Genomic DNA, 18,201 nt, shown 5'->3' on the forward strand with positions numbered 1-18,201 from the left:
GAAAAGAAAACCAAAGTAGGACACTTCTGATCTAATTGATATGTTTTGTCCTGGTGGCAGCAAAACTAACTCTGCATTACTGTCCTAGTACAGATGATAATACTCAGGAAAGAGGCCTTTAATTTTGGCTTTATTTAATAGACAAGGTATTAGCCAAGTAGAACACTAAATCTTTATGGGAGAAAGAAAGATTGTTGATGTATAACTGTTGGGTAAAAAGAACTGTAAAAATTAATTTTCAGTATTTGTCAAAATCTTCAGTTCTTTTATTTATTTTTTTTTATAATGATGTTTCACAACAATCTTCTTCCTGGCAGAGAAGGAAATGATTTTGTAAGGAACTAGAGAATCCTTCTGTCCTATTGATTTCTCTCCTCTGCATTGTATTTTCACCTGCTCTCTCACTCCAATCCCCTTGGTAAGGCTTGTCAGGCAAGAAGAAACAACATTCCTGCTTCAGAGTCATTATTTGTGTCCTGGGGTTGCTGTGACTCCCATAAAGAGCACAGGCTGGAATCTCCCTTTTCTTCCTGGTGCCAGCTGCCACAGCCAGGGCAGGGAATGTGCTGGTGGCTCTGGGGAGGTCCCAGCAGTGACCTGAGGAGGTCACAGGAGTCACAGCCCCCATCCCTGGGCAGCCAGGGGCTCCTGGAGACCCCCGGCATGTCTGAAGCTTGCTCACAGTGTTGGGCTCTGGTTTAGTGCCTGTGTTTGGTGGTGTAACCCAATTCTGTGATGACACTAGAATCCTCTGCCTCCTTTATTTTATGCTCCCTGATCCTGTTCAGGCATTAAGCTCTGCACGTGGGTGTGTACAGTATATTTGAGTCTAAGAAGAAATGTTTTCTTTTAGTGGAATTAAATTTTGAAGATTAAAATTCAGCTGTTTTCCTTTTCCTTATCTTCCATAAAGACTTTCATTAATCCTGCCATAATATCTCCTGAAGGTGACTGGGGGAATATGCACTTGTGATTAATGTTTGTTTAATGCAGGATTATCTCTATTATTCATGTGTTTTATTCCCATTAAAACTGTGCCTATCAGCTCATTTTCATGTTGAGCAATCAGATGTAGCTGAATGAGAAGGTGAGATTAGTGGACTGAGTGTCTGAAGGGCAGAGCAAACACAGGGTGGCACTTCCAGGATTCCTCTGAATTTCAGTGGTCACACAGTGGAGCTTTCATTGGAAAGCTTTGATACTTCTGGCAAGTCTTCCTAATACCTTAAGCTTCTCGTGGCTTCTCTGAACTAATTACCTGCTTTGCCTTAATGAATGAAGGTAGAGAAAACTAGGGGAAAAAAATTGTCTATCTTTCATGTGAATTTTTGATATACTTGGTATTTATCATATGCAGAACTGAAGACTGAAAGGTATTTTAATGCATTTTGTGTCAGCTGTTTTTTAAAAATCTGTATATAACAGACAATACTATAACCAAAGACCTGAGATTACACAAGAATGCTGTTTGTGAGAAGAAATGCAATAAGCATTTAAATCAAAGTGTAAACCAGGAAGAAGTGCTCTCTAATTGTGCCTTTTGCCCTGCAGGTACATCATCCCAGCTCTGCAGAGAGCTGATGCTGGCTTCTACCAGTGCATCGTGAGGAACAGGATGGGGGCACTGCTGCAGAGGAGATCTCAAGTCCAAGTGGCATGTATGTCTGACTGGGGTCACTCTGTCACTCATTAGCTTCTTTTTGGTAAAAAAGCTGATGTATGATGACATTTGTCAGTCTGAACAGGTGTTAAATATCAGACTTAAATTTTTTTTCAATTAATGTCTCATAAGAATTTTACACTTCAGTGATAACTGGATCTGGAGGCAGCTCAGAGCAGTGCAACACAGCCTTGGAGCTGTTCAAAGCCATGGCAATGAGACTGTTTGGAGATGTCTGTAGCATGAGAGAACTGTTACACCTTACGGAATTCAGGAAGGCCATGCACAAAACTACCAAAACTATCAAAACAACAGCAACAACAAAAACTTTAGAGGAAAGCAGCAGCATCTGAAAGGGAATGGGATGGTGGGGATAGCACCAGGAAGATTTCACATCATAGTCCTTGTGGTACAAAATCAGCAGTTTTACAACAAAACTTTAAAATTCTATTATTAACACCTTTCTAAAAGTGCAATGTTTGCCTCACTCCAGTTTGGACTTTGCAGAATTTTTGAAATCCAGCTGCCATTTGGAAAGGGTAAGTTAGTTTTCTCAGGTGTTTGTGCTAATGAACATGACATAAGAAATGATCACATACCCTTGATTTCCTTTTTTTCCCTTAACATATAGAAAATACAATTCAAGTAACTTTGAAAATAATAAGAAGATCAGCCCTGATTTTTTTTTCCAAAGTAAAAGCATAAAAGAAATTTTAAAAGAGACAGATTTGTGTGCTGTGCCTAAGAGGTCTCATGCATGGATCAAATTTCTCATCAGGGTTGGTAACTGGAAATTCAGTAGTAGTAAATGTCACTTGATAAGCAGAATTTTGAGAAAATGAATTATTTATTTGATAGCAAATTTGAAGCTACTGATTCAAGTTAATCAGTATGTCAATGAGGGGAATTACATGGAATTTCCTGTGTTTTAAAATAAAACTAGTTGCAAATGGTATTATGTAAGTTCTGGTATCATGTTCATCAGTTTGCTGCATTTCAGTAGACTTTGTTACTTTATCTGTAATATCAGTGGTATCAGTAATTTGATGTTTGGTCTCCCTATTGTTTCAGAGCTGCTGGGAGCTAAAGTAAAAATAAACTGCTGCTAAAATGGAGTTTTCCTTCCCTGACTTCTACCAGCCCTTGTGCCCCTGCTGTCTACTGACCATGGGCTCACTCTGACCTGGCTCAGACCCTTGCAAGTATTTTTCCAAATACTCCTCTGCAGTTTTAGTGAATTCTGTCAGGTCACAGAGGATCTACTGCAAGCTGCTGTGAGTGAACAGAACTTTGAGTGAGGTGGGGGTGAGCAGGGGGGTTAGATGGGAAGGGGAGGGTGAGGTGCCTCTTCTTGTGCAGCACTGAGCCTTTGGAGGAGCCTGGATGCCTCTGGAGTTGCATCTCCAGGTGTGGTTTCAAGAGACAAAGGCTTTGCTAGCAGTCCCAGGATAAAATGTGCCCATTTCCTCCTGCATCCCACTAATCATTCCCACTCCTGGGTTGTAGTGGAGCTCATTCCCCTTTTGGGAGTGTTTCAGGAGGAAAATGTGTTTGAGCAGCTGTGGGCTGGGAGACTTCTCCAAAATTTCTAAAAGAGCAACAGTTCTTTTGCTGGGCTGTAAAAGCTGTCTCCCAGCTCCTCCCTGCCCAGCTCCCCAGCCAGCTGTGCAAGCAGTTGTACTGGCACAGTGCAGGGAGCAGTTCCTGAGGAAGTCCTGGTGGGAACAATAGTGAGAAGGAGACACAGGAATGCTTTTCCTTCATGCTGCTGCTGCTGCTGAAGAATTCTGTCTCCTGAAATGACAGCTTTATTCCCCTCTGAAGCGGGGGAAGGTTTGCATGGCAGAGTTTTGTCTCTCCAGGCTGGTTTGGGTGTTTGGCTGTTCAGAGAGACTAAGTGCAATTGGTTACTCTTCTTCAGTTTTAGTCTTCCCTCCATTTAGATCTGCATTGCTGAAGAGGCTAAAATGTTTTCTCTTAAATCTGTCTGAATTAAGTAGACTGTGTATTAATTCATTTATTAATTTCTTTTCATTTATAAAGACACTGAGGCAAAGCAAACCAGATCCTGTGTGACTTGGGAGGCTTTTGGTCTTGAGCCTTTGTGACATCAATGGCTTCTGTAGTGAAATTGCCAGTCAGATTTGCACTTTATTCCTGCAGATTAAACTGTTCTACAAGTTTTAAATATCCTCTTTCCCCTTCACTCAGGGTAGTTACTGATGCCATGTGATTGTTGTCTGTGTTTTAATGGTTTTGATTTAAATTAATTGATTTAAGCTGTGTGGATGTAGTAAAGTTCCTAATATTTTATCATATATTGCTTTTTGGTTATTTTTCAAATATCAGAAAGCAATGTTCCAAGGGGTTCCTAAAGTCATCTTAGCCACTCGTCAAAACTTATGGGAATTGAAATGTTAGTCTTTTAACTCAGAAGGATTCACAAGAAATGATCTATTTTTGCCAGTGAATAGAGGATGCTTCCCAATGCACTTCAACTGAAGATCTCTAGTGAAGAATTGAAAGGTGTAATTATAATGGCACTGAGAAAGATCTGAGGTATCTTCCATGTCCTAGATATCTGAAGTAGCAGGGAACTTGTTAAATAATTTAAAAAATATTCTCAACACATTCTAACATATTACTTAACTGAATGGGAACAGATATTTGTGAGAAAACTGCTGAGTAAATCTTAATTACAGGATGGGCTTAAAAACTCCTGTATTGTGAAAACTAAAATAATCATACGACAGTGAAGTTAATTAGATCCACCTCCACAGTTTGAAATTTCTTTTCAAGTAGCTGATCTGATTACAGTTATAAGGAATCTGGAGCAGCAGAGGAAGTACAATGCTGATTATGTCTGAATAAATAACTTGAAAATCACAAAGATGATTAAAGCTTCTTTAAAATACCATGTTTTTAATTTCTGCTCTTGTTCTGTCTCTTCTCATCTCCTGCCATTCACAGATCTGATAGTAGTCATTTATTTTCTGTGTCCTTTGCATCCCTCTCTGCAGTACAGAACTTGTAGAGAACCCTGTTTTCCTTTAAAAATGATGGAATTCAGTGACAGAAGCTGGAATAGTTCTCTGTTGTGTGTGTGTCAGTTTCCTAGTTTAAATCAAATTAAAATGCAGAGAAGTTCTTTGGAGGGTGAAGAAGTAAGAGCCTACAGCCCTGTTCATTTTAATGGATAAGAATGCAGTGCAAAAGGCAATGGAAAAACAACAAAAAAAAAAAACCACTCACTGAATTTCTCTAAGGTCTCCCCAGATACCTGAACTTGCCTGTGAAATAAAGCCTGCAGAGGCAGGGGTTCTGCAAGGGTAGTGTCATTTCTTCCATTAAAACTTATGTTAAAAGCTGCTCTCTGACACTAGGGATGCATGATTGACATTGAAATTTTGTGCCAGAAGAGCTGATAGTCCCCAGCATGACATTGGGATTCCAGGATCATTTTGGGATCCTTGCTTAGGTCTGACTCTCTGCTGGCTGCAGTGGAAGAGATGTTTCCAAAACTAAAAAGATGACCAAAAAATGAACATATTTGTATACACCATGAACAGGGGTTTATATACACCTTTGAATTGCAGGGGTTTCCTTTTTATTGTTAAGGATTTGTCTGAAAAAAACCCCAACCAAGTGAAAAACCAAAGCAAACAAATCTCCATTAAAATGTCATTTTCAGTAAAGGCCCTCAGTTTTTGCCCAAGAACACAGGGGCCATTCAGGGCTGCTCATGGGTGCTCTGCCTGTGTGCACCAGCAGCACTGGGATTTCCTTCATCTGCCTCTATAATCCAAAATCCCCAAATTCCAAACTGTCCTGTGACCCATAGTGTCTCATGAGTAATTATCAGTGCCAGTGGTTGGTGGGAAACATAATGATTTCCCTGTCTACTGAAAAGAAACGGGGAGAAAGGCAAAACTTCTCGTTTTAATTTTATTTTTTGCAGACATGGGAGATTTCATGGGCACAGACCAGAGAAAAACAGTGACTGAAGGACAAGCTGCTGTTCTGAACTTCCCACACATCCTCAGCCACCCGAGGCCCCAAGTGACGTGGTTTAGAGACGGGCACAAGATTATACCAAGCAGTAGAATGTAAGTCAATTTAAAACTCAAAATACACCCACCCTAAAATATGATTAATTATATTTGATAACACAGCTTACATTTTAAGTACACTAATTAAGGTTTAAAGAGAATAAAGCAGTCGTGTTCATACTAAGTTTGAGATAAATTACTATTTTAAGACTGTCTCTGAACTTCTGAAGCAGTTTGACAAAATAATTCATGTGATTTTAATGGTCCTGGTGCAGCATAAGGGGCTGGATGTGCAGAATGTCTGAGCTTCCTTCACGCTATTCATTTCCATGATACACTCTGGAAAAAGGAATGTTCCTCTCTCAATTACGTTTGCTTGAGTGCACTAACTCAATGAATTCTGAGGCTTTTTCTTTTAAAACATGAATTTGCGGGGTTTGTTGCAGAGTTATGCTGAGTACTATTTTCCTCACAATAAAATTCTAGATATTGTTTATTCTTTTCATTATTTTTTTGCCAACAATGAAAATTTTATTTATTTTTCACTAATTAACAGCTCACCCCTAATGACATAGTACTTTCATTTTTATTAGTTATTATCCCAAGGTGTGCTCATTTATCCTTTTCTGAAACAGTTATGAAGCCACCCCATGTTTTTATCTGCACAGTTCCATTCAGAGACTGAAGGGCTTGGCTGTAACATTGAAAAATGTGGATTAAATCTTGTCTCATTTATTAGAAAGCTGTTGAAATGCCAGGAATGTTGCTAGCTAGTTTTTAACTGTGCATTACATTTTCATGTGTTCAAAGGGATAGATGTGCTAGCAAATGATGGTAATGGAATATTGCTGTGTTCCAGAAGCGCTTTAGAGTTCATATTAGAAAGGGAAAACTTCTCTTAAATTTGAATTTTGCTAATCTGTACAGTATATTTCACTTCTATGTGCCTTTTTAAATCTGAAAGCTGATATTAGAGTGGCTTTGAAACTGTTAAAATTAGTATTGCAGGGATGTGAAGAAACAATGTAATAAGTTATGAATAATTTAATAGTAATTTGATGGGAAGCAGCTGGAAGATGAAACAATAGGTTCCTGGGCAATCTCTTGAAGAGAGCTAAGTGACAAATCCTGAGCTATTAACCATTAAGGATCTACTTCCCCCACTTGTGCTACATTACAAATTTTGTGTTGTTGATGCTGAGAACACACAAATCAGGAATTTGCAGATAGTGACAAGGCTTTGTTATGCTGCTACCTGAGAGTTTCCTGGGAACCCTTACAGGGAACAGAGCAGCGTGACCAAGGCAAGCCTGCAGTGCCTGACAATGAGATTTGCCTCAGTTCTCTTACAGTTTGTGAAAACTGCAAGTAGAATTGTGTATGCCATGTGTTAATATGAAGATCCTGATTTTCACCTGCTGTACTCTTACCCCCTTGGGGTTGCTGGGGTGAAATGACCTGTAACTGTGGTCCTGCTTAAAATGGGAGAACTGCAACACTGGCTACAGCAGGGCTGAAATACACCTCAAGGTTTCCATATAAATTCCATTTCCCTGGTCAGAAATTTTTTCTAAAAGGGACACTTGAGGACATTTTTCTGGCCTGTATAGAAATCTCTGAGTACTTCTGCAGCTGAAATGCCCATTCTGGAAGTGTGAGCCTGCTTGGAAGTTTGATAGATGGTGCACAGTGAGTCTGATATGTTCAGGAGGTGACAGATTTATGGTACACGCACCAATCATCAGAGAACTCTGTGCAGTTGGTCTCAAAATACTGGAAAAAACCAGAGAGCATCCACTCACATCTTGTTGTCCATGAAATTTGAGAAGTAAATATGGCAGCCCTATAAATACAGGAAAGCTGAGATGTGGAGAGGATGCATATAAAACTGTGAGAAATTGAGAAATATCTTATGGGAGCTGGTTCTTACTTGTGGAACAAGTTTTTCATGTGTTTTTTTGTGCTCCAGGAGGGATCAATTTCCCTGATCAGTTTAGCCAGTGATCCAGTTAGGCTGATACATCAATCTCACTGGATCTCCTGCTAAACTGATCAGGGAAATTGATACAACCACCTTGTACGATGCTCTTTAATCTGATTAAAAGTACCTTATATTGCTAAATCAATATAAAGCTTTTTTAGTGTTCTTAAACAAGCTTACAATGGTTTGGCTGAATCAATCAGCCATAATTTCATATGTCAGCTGTAATCAAGATTTCTAGGAGTGACATTGCTGCGGTGCATGAGGAGTGAGGACATAAACAGTGCAAAAAATGGGGAGAACAGTGGTGCTTGTGGTGAAATTCATTCAAATAGTCATCTGAGTTTTACTCATGCAAAAGCCTTAATTTACATCTGCTTAACTCTGCAGCATTTTTATGCCATAAAAATGATCCTTATGTTTGTGTGCATAGATTCATCTCACTGATGTGGGAACAGAGTTGTTCTTAGATGAGAGGTACAAAAAATGAAAAGTAACACTAGTTCTGACAATAAAAAATAAGAAATTCTTGAGACGTTTCACAGAATGTAATTTAATTGGCTCTGCACTATGGCTTTCCTAGCAGGTTTAAGGTGCTAAATGCTGATGTATTTCTCCTTCACTGTGTACCAGTATTTGGGACACTTATGGGAAGGGGCACTGCCAGCTATTCAGCATCTCTGGGCAACCTTTGCCAGGGCCTCACCTCCCTCACCAGGAAAGATTTCTTCCCTATATCCACCCTTTTGTAGTTTAAAACTATCCCTTCTTGTCCTACCACTCTGTGCCCTTGTCAGTTGTTCAGGGTCAGGGGGAGAAAAGATCAGTGAATAGCTTTGGTTTCACCTTTTTGTATTTCCTACTCTGAGAGCATGCATGGCTGTGACATTTTCTGGGAGAAAGTTTCCTTTGGGACACAGGCAATTTTTTTTCAAACTGCACACTCTATTTAATTTAACTGCTGGTGTTAAAGTGGAATTTGCAGCAAATAAACACAGTACCTATCCTAATGGTGTTGGTAATATTTTGTTAAAGCCTCCAGATAGAAACAGGAATAGGATGACAAGTTACTCCTCAATAAGTGGGCATGTAAAGTCAACAAACCCCTGTATAATATATAAATGTGAAGCAAAAGGCCTGCACATACTCCTGGGGTTGTTGTTATAGTTTATGATTTAAGGCAACTAACAAATGTGCAGCAGAGTCAGTGGGACATGATGGTGTGCATTTAAAAATTTAAGTCCTAAATTTAAGTCCACTGTCATCCCCTCCTCACTTAGTGCAGTGTGGGTGTACACTCATTTTGGCTTTTATGCATTCATCAAAGCCTCAGCTTGGTATTTTCAAGAGGTATTTCTGGAACAGAATGAAGCTCTGTACGTGCTAGAAAAGTGTAAAGTGGAGAATTGGAGAGGAGACTAAAAGATCAAGAACAAGAAAAAATGAGCAAGGAGAAGAACTAGGGTTTGAGGTGTTTGTTATTATTCTATATTCCCCAAGAAGTTCTAGAAGAGACTTGACATTACACCCAGACAGATTCATTTCCAAACACACCAGCAGAGAAATGTGGAGTTACAGCTGCACTGTTATCCAGGGTCCTGACTGATGGGATGATTTTGCCTGTTTCCCTGCACATCTTACCAAAACTAGCGGCTCTCTAAAGGTGACTGCATCAAAAGAAATTGCTACTCTGGGATATCAAGTATTCTGCTTGCCTTGCCTGCTTGTACTTCATCAGGCTTAAAAGCAAAGAACATTTAACGTTCTTTACACGAGCACAAACAGTACCTTGGAGAGGTACAAAGGACAGTAGCACCATCAAGGTCTACAATTGCCTTTCACTTGTGGCATTGAGGAATTAAATTCTTAGTACTCTTAGAGGGTTTTTTACCTTTCTCTAAGTGAAGAGTTTTTCAGAGAAAAGGTTCATTCCAGCCATCAATTCTTTTAATTCACTTTCTTTAAGAAGAGAACTTCTATGCAGATGTTATTACTGTCTTCATTAACTTCCTTACAGTGAAACTGCTCTTCCCCATGTAAGCTGCAGTTAGATGAATATAAAATCATATCTTTTGACAGTGGAATTATGTCTGACACAAAACCAGAAAGTTCATTTTTGGTGTATAAAGGCACTTCTGGGGCATTCCTTTTAGCAGGATGGACATTTAGTCACTTAATTAACTCATGAGGAACTGAAGGACTTCACAAATGCACCTCATCCCCCTAGGCAGGAATGCTGGATTGCATTGCCTTCAGGTACACATGGGTTAATACCTGTGTTTTGCACTCAGATTAATTCATTATTGGATGTATTTGGTCATTATTAACTCTTAGAGACTGAAGTTGCTGGCAGATCGTGGAAATTAAAATACATTCAGCACAAGCAACTCTCTCCTGAATTGCTGTGGTTTTGAACATCACAATACTTTGAAAATAGACAAAGCTGGTGCAAATTTATTAGACATTTGTTAAAGTAAAATTGTAAATGTGTTAATGGCAGCCTCAAAAAAAAAAAAGTAGTTATAGCTAAGTAGGCTTTAAAATATGAGAAAAATTGAAGTATCTAGGAATAACACATCAAATTTGGGGCTGATAATAGCATTAGATTAGGTTTTGCTTTGATGATAGCAGCTGACTTAATGTGCCATGTATATATTTTTCACTTTAAAACAAACACCACTTCATTATTCTGTGAGCAGTTCTAGTGGTACAGAGCATCTCTCTGCAAATACCAGCCTGTCATACAACTTAAGTCAGTTGCACATAATTACTTTTCACATGCACTGGATAATACTTTCATTAAGATCATGATGATTATCATTACTGAACAATACATTCAGGGACTGTCAACTCTGCAATGTATTAGCTGAGCAATAATTTAAAAAATAAAATTTGCAGATCTTCTGTCTGCTAACATCATGGAGTGACACCTCTCAGCAATAAGATGTGAAAAAGCACTATAATATTTGGTTTATCTTAATGTACCTTTCACAGGCTCCACATTAAGGTCAGTACCCAAAAAAGAAGAGTACTTGGTAGAATTAAATTATTCCCTTAAACTAAAATTCATCACCACCACCCTGTAATTAATTTATTTAACCAAACTTCTACACTGAGTAGCTTCAGTTTGGAGGAACAGGCAGCACCAGGAATTACCTTCCAATAGTTTCAGTGTTGTCCCCAAGGCCTGGATGGGTATGAAGGACTGTGGGGAAATCTCCCATCCTCTCTTGGAGTGCTGAGTTTGAGGAGCCCTGGCACTGTCAGGGGCTGTGTGAGCATCACTGTCTGTCAGGCTGCTGTGGCTATCACCGTGCTCAGCAGAGGGAAACAGCAGCACCCCAGGGAAGCACATCCCAGCTTTATTTCCCAAAGCTGTTCGACTTGTCTGGATCCAACCTCACTGCTTTCCTCTCCGTACATCATTTGTTTGCCACAGGTCTCAAACAAATGTGTCAGCAATTAATTTATTCAGACCTCTCATCTTCCCGGGGTGATTGTTGTTGTTTGGTTTGATGGAGGGGGAGCAGACCGAGGTGGCACTTGGGGACCAGGGGATGCTGAGTGCAGGGTGCTGGGAGCAGCACAGCCCCTCAGAGGTGGGACAGGGACAGCAGGAAGAAAACATTGCTGCCACAGAAAATGGCTTTTAGCAAGGCTCATTTGGAGGGGGATTCTTCCCAGGAGAAGCACTCGGGCTGATGAGATGAGAGGCACATTTTGGGATTTGACCAATATGTTTCATTACAGATTTGGACCACAAACCACAGAGGGTTTTGTAATGTATGTTTTTTTCATAAGCCAGGGGAAGTTGCTGCCATTACTGTAGCACTGTAAAATCCATATCTTTGCTAGAAAAAAGTGGATGCTTGGAACTAATATTGTGCTTTAATGGGCCTCAGCTGCTCACAGTGTCTTCCAGGACAATCTTCAGCAGCTGTAAATTTCAATAAAACTTCAAAGATCACTGTCTAGGAGGACAATCTGACTCTTGGATATTGTTTTTCCTATGGTGATCACATATAAGGAACAAAATCATTTTATGTGCTACTACCCTTATTAATCATAGATTTGGAATTTGTAAAACAAAGGCAATGGAAGTGTCACTAGAAGGAAACCTTTTTTGCTCTAAGTATGATTTACTTATCACAGCTAGCAGTGACATTGATTTATGAGTTTGTTGCTTTCTGGGGACAAATGTACTTTGAGAAAGAAAATATGGACTGTGAAAGAAGTGTTAATAGCATTACTCTTTAAAAGTGAATTATATACTATTTTTAAAAAACCATCCTCAATCTAGAGGTGGATAAATATGAAGACTTGTTGTTATCGTATTTTGAGGCTCACTTTTTGCATTTGCTGCATTTTCTAATCAGAACTAAAGATGCTATTAGGGACAAATCATAAATATAATCCTTTAATAACTAATGTGCTTTTGTAGAAAATCATTTGTCTGTCAATCTTTGAACTATTCCGGCTACAAATGTAAATATTTTAATATGAAGCCAAGATAAGACTATTTAAAAGTGTCGCAGTCATTCTTAAGAGCAAATATGCAAAAGAAAACTATTGCTTTGTGCTTAAAAAGTGGCAATTGTTCACAAATCCCCGGGAACAATTTATCTCCTGTGGCCCCTCACATATCTCTGCTTTTATGGAAATAGATGAAAAATGCTTGTGGTTTATCAAATATAGCAAAAGGTAATGTCTTATGTTTACCAATCAACTTTCATTAATCAAAACTGATTGAAGTAAAAGGTATCTGTCAGTACTTCTGGCTCTGTACTACAAAGGATTGTTAATTTTCCTTCTATGCAGGAAAGGACAAATTCTGTCTTGTCTCATGATTTCAGTGGATTTTTATGTGATGTGAAAAGGTGCTAAGACATATAAGTTTGTAGCTTTAAGATACAGGTTTATGTGGAATACTTTAAAGCCTTTCATTTTGGCAGATTTACTTTTATAGTGAAAACTGCTGTGTGATTCAGGAAGGAAAAAAAAAAACCCAAAACCACAGAACCTGGCACTCTGGGGATATATTGTGGCTTTTGTGGTTGATTTGCATCAAGTCTACTTTGTTAACAGTATTCAACTTGAATTTAAAGAATTTGCTACATGGGAGCAAATGTGAAGCAGTTTTACATTAATTAGTGCTGCAGGGAGAGGCAGGAGCTGGCAGCCTGTGCCTGCTCCTGGGTGCCAGGGTGGGGAGTGGAGCTGTTTTGTGCTTGGCCTTCACCAAACTGGTCCCAAGTGAACTGAAACCCATTGCAAACGTGCTGTCTGCTCTTCCATGGCCCAGGGTCATCCCTGTGAGAGGAGGCATTTTCTTCTCTGGTGAAACTTTTGAAGGCATCTTGCAATTAGAAGTGAGAAAACAGAAAATTCTGCCAAAATTTGTGTGAAAATTATTTCTCTGCTGCTTGTTAGTGCTACCTTTTATTTCTTAATACACACCTGTGGCTGTTTTTATGTATTACACAGATCCCTTGTTTTGCATGAAAGGACCAATTCTAGACATAGACAAGGAAAATGTTTATTGGGGTGAGCACAGCCATCACTTGCTTGCTCAGCTTCACTCTCTGCTTTTCTCTCTAAATTCTCTCTTTGCTTTTCTCTCTGCATTCCTGCCACTCGAGTGGGGAAGGAGTGGAATAGATCAACCTGTTTTCATCATAGCAGGGCAAAGGGAATGGTTAAGGAGTGGAAATGCTGGAGGAAATCTCTTCCTTCCCTCACCTCCCAGGAGTGCCAATGTCCCGGGAGTGTGGCCCTCACTTTTCTTTAGTTTCTTCCCCAAAAAATCTCACTGAGCTTCTCAACTTCAACTCGCAGCAAACCCCTTGCACTGCCACTGATCCATCCCAGACCTGGAACTCCCCTGGTACACCTCTTCAGTCTGGAAAACTGAATATTGCCAGCATTTTATTTCTGTTTGTTGTGGCTTATTTGAAGAATCAGGACCTATTGTGTCATTGAGAAATAACAGCAGAACAAATATCCAGCAATTTCAAGCTTCTATGTGCCTGGCTTCTTGAATTCTCAGAATTGAGGTTTAAAGGAGACCTTATTTAGGAAAAGCACTTGAAAGCATTGCATCTAAGGGCTGTACTACAACATTTCTTGTATTTTTTCCTAAAACCTCAAAGCCTATTCACTTTATAAAGTGGGGTTTTGCTAGATTTTACTCAATGATTTTTCAAGAAACTGCATTTGCTGTTGTCATTCAGCAGCCACGACCATTTGCAAGAATTTTAACAATTCTGCTGCTGCCTGCCAGCTGCCATGTGTTCCTTCCCTGCTCCCTGCATAAAACCTCCTCGCTGCAAGAGGACTGCAATACTTTCGTAGTAATCACTAGTTCAAATCACTGATTATTTTAAAACATCAAATCTCATTTTTGGCAATCCATCATCTGTTTCCATGGGAACTGAAACTGGCCTCAGCAGCCACAAGAAGCAGAGTTTATTGGGATACTTACACATTTCAATGGCTGTTGTTAGACAGCTGCATTTTCTGTTTACCCAACAGATATTGCTGCAACAACCTCATAATACCCTTTGAATATTCGCTATACATTTCAATTTAATGCATTTATGTCTTTATTCATATTTTTCACAACTTAGCAGAAATATTATTATGAGGGAGAGGGAAATGTCAGTAATTTCCATCATATGCAGTCAATATTGGATGTTTCCATGCAGTCTTGACTGGTGTTTTAACTAGGGCTGTGACACAAGAGAATGGAAAAATGCCCTGCCTTGAGGGGCCAAAAATAGGTGGATGCTCCCACTTTTCAGGTGCAGCATTTTCCCTTGGGTAATCTTATCCCAGAGTTTCTGCTTTCCAAAGACTGATTCCCTCAATACCTTTTGCCCCAGAATAACTATTTCCCCAAACCTGCAGCTCATCCTTCTGCTCCAGAGCTCAAATTCTCCTAATTCCTGCTATTTCACCACCATTTTTAAACCCCATTGATCAAATCAGCAAGGAGTAGCAGTGTGGATTTGAAAATGTTGTTTTACTGTAGATTTGTGTGAAGTATTTCAGTATCAAAAGGAGTAACTGGGCAACTAATTGAGTGTAGTGTTGATGTGAATATGTATCAGCTTTTATTCTTTCCTTCCAACTGCTTTAGAGTGGAAATCATTATTTTGGAGTTTGGCATTATTTTGGTTCAGAAGTAAGGCAGCCATTTAAGGCAGATCTCAAATCTTGAAAAACTGTTCTACTCACAGACCTTCTATCAAACAAACAACCCTCATCTTCTCTCATCTTCTAATACTGATTTTATCATCACGGGGGAAGCTGGATTACAAGGAAGCATTTTGGGGCAAAATAGATCATATTTACTAATAAACATGATTGGTTTAAATTCAAGATTGTTTGTCTTGCAAAACAGGGGGAGAAAGGGAACTGTTACATTCTCTATCTAGTGCTGAAGTGCAAGGGGAGAAACGTTGATTTTTCCAGTCTCCCACATGATCTCTAAGGAGTTTCCACTAACATGAAGCATCTCATAAAGCTTTTGCAGAATCTGGCAAAACCACTGCCTATCTCTGTCAGCTGCTAAAGCACTGGATCTTGGTTAAGTTCAGATAAATTAATGGAATTAATTTGTTTAATAAATTATTTGCTTAATAAAGGGACTCAGTTCCTTGATTTCTTGGGTGACACCCCCATAAAAGAATTTCTAATTCTGCTGCAAGTCTAGTGAGTCTTTACATCTTTGGTTGTGACTCTTTCTGTCCCAGATCTGACCTGGCAGGAAGTTTAGTGGAAGTGCCTTGGAAATTCTCAGTTCTTGCTTCTTTCTGTGCTTTCGCAGGGCTGAGCTCAGATCATGTAATCACTGGTTCAGTATTTACCACAAAAAACACTTTCTAAAGAAAATATCTGCTCTCACATCTTTGTGTCAGAGTGTTTATCTATTGAGCATAATTATGAACAATTCAATCTATATTTTCACACAGATGGATTTTTCTGCACTCATACGTAATTAAAACCTGCTGCATGAGGGGATGATAAATAACTGGTAAGAAATGGCTGAGGGCGCACAGCAAGAGGGTGAGAGCAAAGAATATTGTACAGCTGCTTTGCTGGGATCTAGATCTGGTACTGACTACACCCAACTCTGGTTTTAACAGCATTATTTGAAGAGTAAACTAACTTATATTTAAGAATTTTTAATTTATTTTAGAAGAAGCAGTGAAAATACCTTGAAGAAATCCTTTAAATAGGTATTTATTGTATGTTGATTTAAAGAAATATTCCAAGACAAGAAATAAACTAACATGCCACTCATAATTTAATAAAAACAGGGAGTTAGCCAAATATTCTTGTTCCAGAGAAATAAAGAAAAGTGTCTTTTTAATATTAGAATGCCTGATAGCTTCTAATCCATAGCTGTCAGTGCTAATTTCACTATGTAAAAGACTTTATGGTGCTGAAAGGTTCACTAATCAAGATTCATAAAGGTACAATTCCAGTTGTCATCCTCTTGTCTCTTTGGGAAACCACTTTTGTACACGAAACAATTCCTGAGTGGAAAAAAATACCAAGCATAAAGTAGAAAATCGAGTGTGCAAAACACACTTTGGTTATTCTCATGGAACCTTGAAGGTGATGCTGGATGGATAAAGGATCTGGACATCATGCCTAAATTTTTGAATTATTTAAGCAAAATTATTTCATCAGTAGGAAAATTTCTGATTGAGGATCAGCTTTTAGAGCTCTCTTTTCCTTGCTGGGAGGTTTTTGTCAGTGAATTGTGGGGTGTCTGAGTGCTGTCAGTTCTTCTGAAACCTGCTGCACCCCATGGGATATTCCCTTAATCTGGTTAACACATCCTGTGACTGGTAGGTGTGAATTTTAGTCATTTCTGTAGTAAAATACTCATTTTCATCAAATGCAGCACATTTTTGCCCATTCAATAGGTCTGTTTGAGGGGGCACAGATGGATTGCTCTGCACAAGGGCAAAGACAACACATTCTATTGGTGCACTTCAGATTTTCTGTAATTTTTTGTAAGGGTAAAGAGCCTCCACGGTAAAGAGTCAAACAGCACAACAACAGATCCAAGCTACCCAACCAGCTGCCAGGTGATTTCCTAATAATTTAAACTTTTAAATTTCCTAATACTTCATTTACACCTCTGAAATAACATCATAATAAAACCTTCCTTTGTGTAACATCAAAGTACTTTCCACAGGGTTGCAGTTTTAACTCCCATGCAGATCTTATAAAAAAAATCCATTGGGTCGTTCCTCAAATGCAAATGTCGAGTCTCTTTTTTATTAAATTGCAAAAGGGATTTACCAGAATTATGAAAAGGACTCTGAGCTTGTGCTTTATAAATGCTAATATAAAATCTAGTATTTTAATAAGTTTTTTAAATTTACATTTTTGAGTTCATTGAGGGAGCTTTGAAGGTGCACCCTCTCCCTTTGACATTCACTTTCTGTTCCAACACTTCCTACTCCTTTAATAGAGTCACGCTTAAGGAGCTCTTTGTACTTTAATCTTTTAACCATTACAGAGAGTCACAGAAGATCTGCTTACCCTCTGATTTACAGCAGAATTGTCCTGAGCCATTTCCCTGTGTGAATGGCTGATCTTATTCTTTCCAAATCCAGCACATCACGAATGACAAAAGGAAATGGGCTGGGCTTTGGGTTTTGGTTTGTTTGGGGATTTTTACCATGATTTGTACCAGTGATGTGTTTGGTGGATTTCATAAATGTTCGTTTCTGTGTCTACACTCAAGCTTTGGAATTTTTCAGCTCCTGGAAGATTTTCAAATCAAATGCTCTGGGTGCAGGTAACCACCTCTTTTTCCTTTGGATGGTTCTGTCTTACTGTGCACACTTATCATTCTGAAAGCTGAAATAATGGTAAAGGTAATGAAATCTCATGCTTCAGGGCATATGCTAATGCCTACAAATCTATTTCACATTTTGTGAGGTTAATTAGTTAATATGTGTACAGCATTTAGAACATAATTAATTTTAAATTTACGCCAAGAATTGCTACAGACTGATCATCTGTGGAACTCAAGAGTTAATTTCTTCTGTATACACTGTGGAAATGAAGAACAACATTAATTTTTTACGTCATCTGTGTTTGTTACGGACAGATTATTTGTCCCACAAGAGTAATTTCTGCTACATTTCATTTGTTTAAAGAACAACTAATCCTGGCTAGTTGGATCATAAGATCACAGCTGCCTGATGAACTCTGGGAGACACTTGGAAATGCTTTGGATTCACACGTCATCCTCACCCTGGGAGCCCTCCCAGTGCAGAACTAGGGCTGCTTTTCCTGGCAAGGGATCTTCTCTCCATCACGGGATCAGAAGTGCCTTGAGATGGATGCTGCAAAATTTCCAGTGCCTGGAAAGCAGGATTTGTAATGGGAAGATGAGAGGTGAAGCTGAAATATATTTATGTAGTAGAAGAGTGGATGTTCACAGACAGAATTTTGAATAGCTGTGGTAGACTGTGAGGAGGAAA

At 39.0% G+C, this 18,201-nt stretch overlaps 1 protein-coding gene across 1 annotated transcript in view; it reads left to right on the forward strand.

Moving 5' to 3' along the window:
* Positions 1 to 18,201, forward strand: part of SDK1 (sidekick cell adhesion molecule 1) — a 376,424-nt gene that overhangs the window by 112,250 nt on the left and 245,973 nt on the right. The window contains exons 3-4 of the mRNA XM_021549399.3: positions 1,552 to 1,658; positions 5,619 to 5,766. Coding sequence (XP_021405074.1) covers positions 1,552 to 1,658; positions 5,619 to 5,766 — 255 coding nt within the window. The remainder of the gene's footprint in view (positions 1 to 1,551; positions 1,659 to 5,618; positions 5,767 to 18,201) is intronic.

The sequence above is a fragment of the Lonchura striata genome, chromosome 16 (genome assembly GCF_046129695.1).
Source record: "Lonchura striata isolate bLonStr1 chromosome 16, bLonStr1.mat, whole genome shotgun sequence".
In the NCBI taxonomy this organism is placed as follows: domain Eukaryota; kingdom Metazoa; phylum Chordata; class Aves; order Passeriformes; family Estrildidae; genus Lonchura; species Lonchura striata.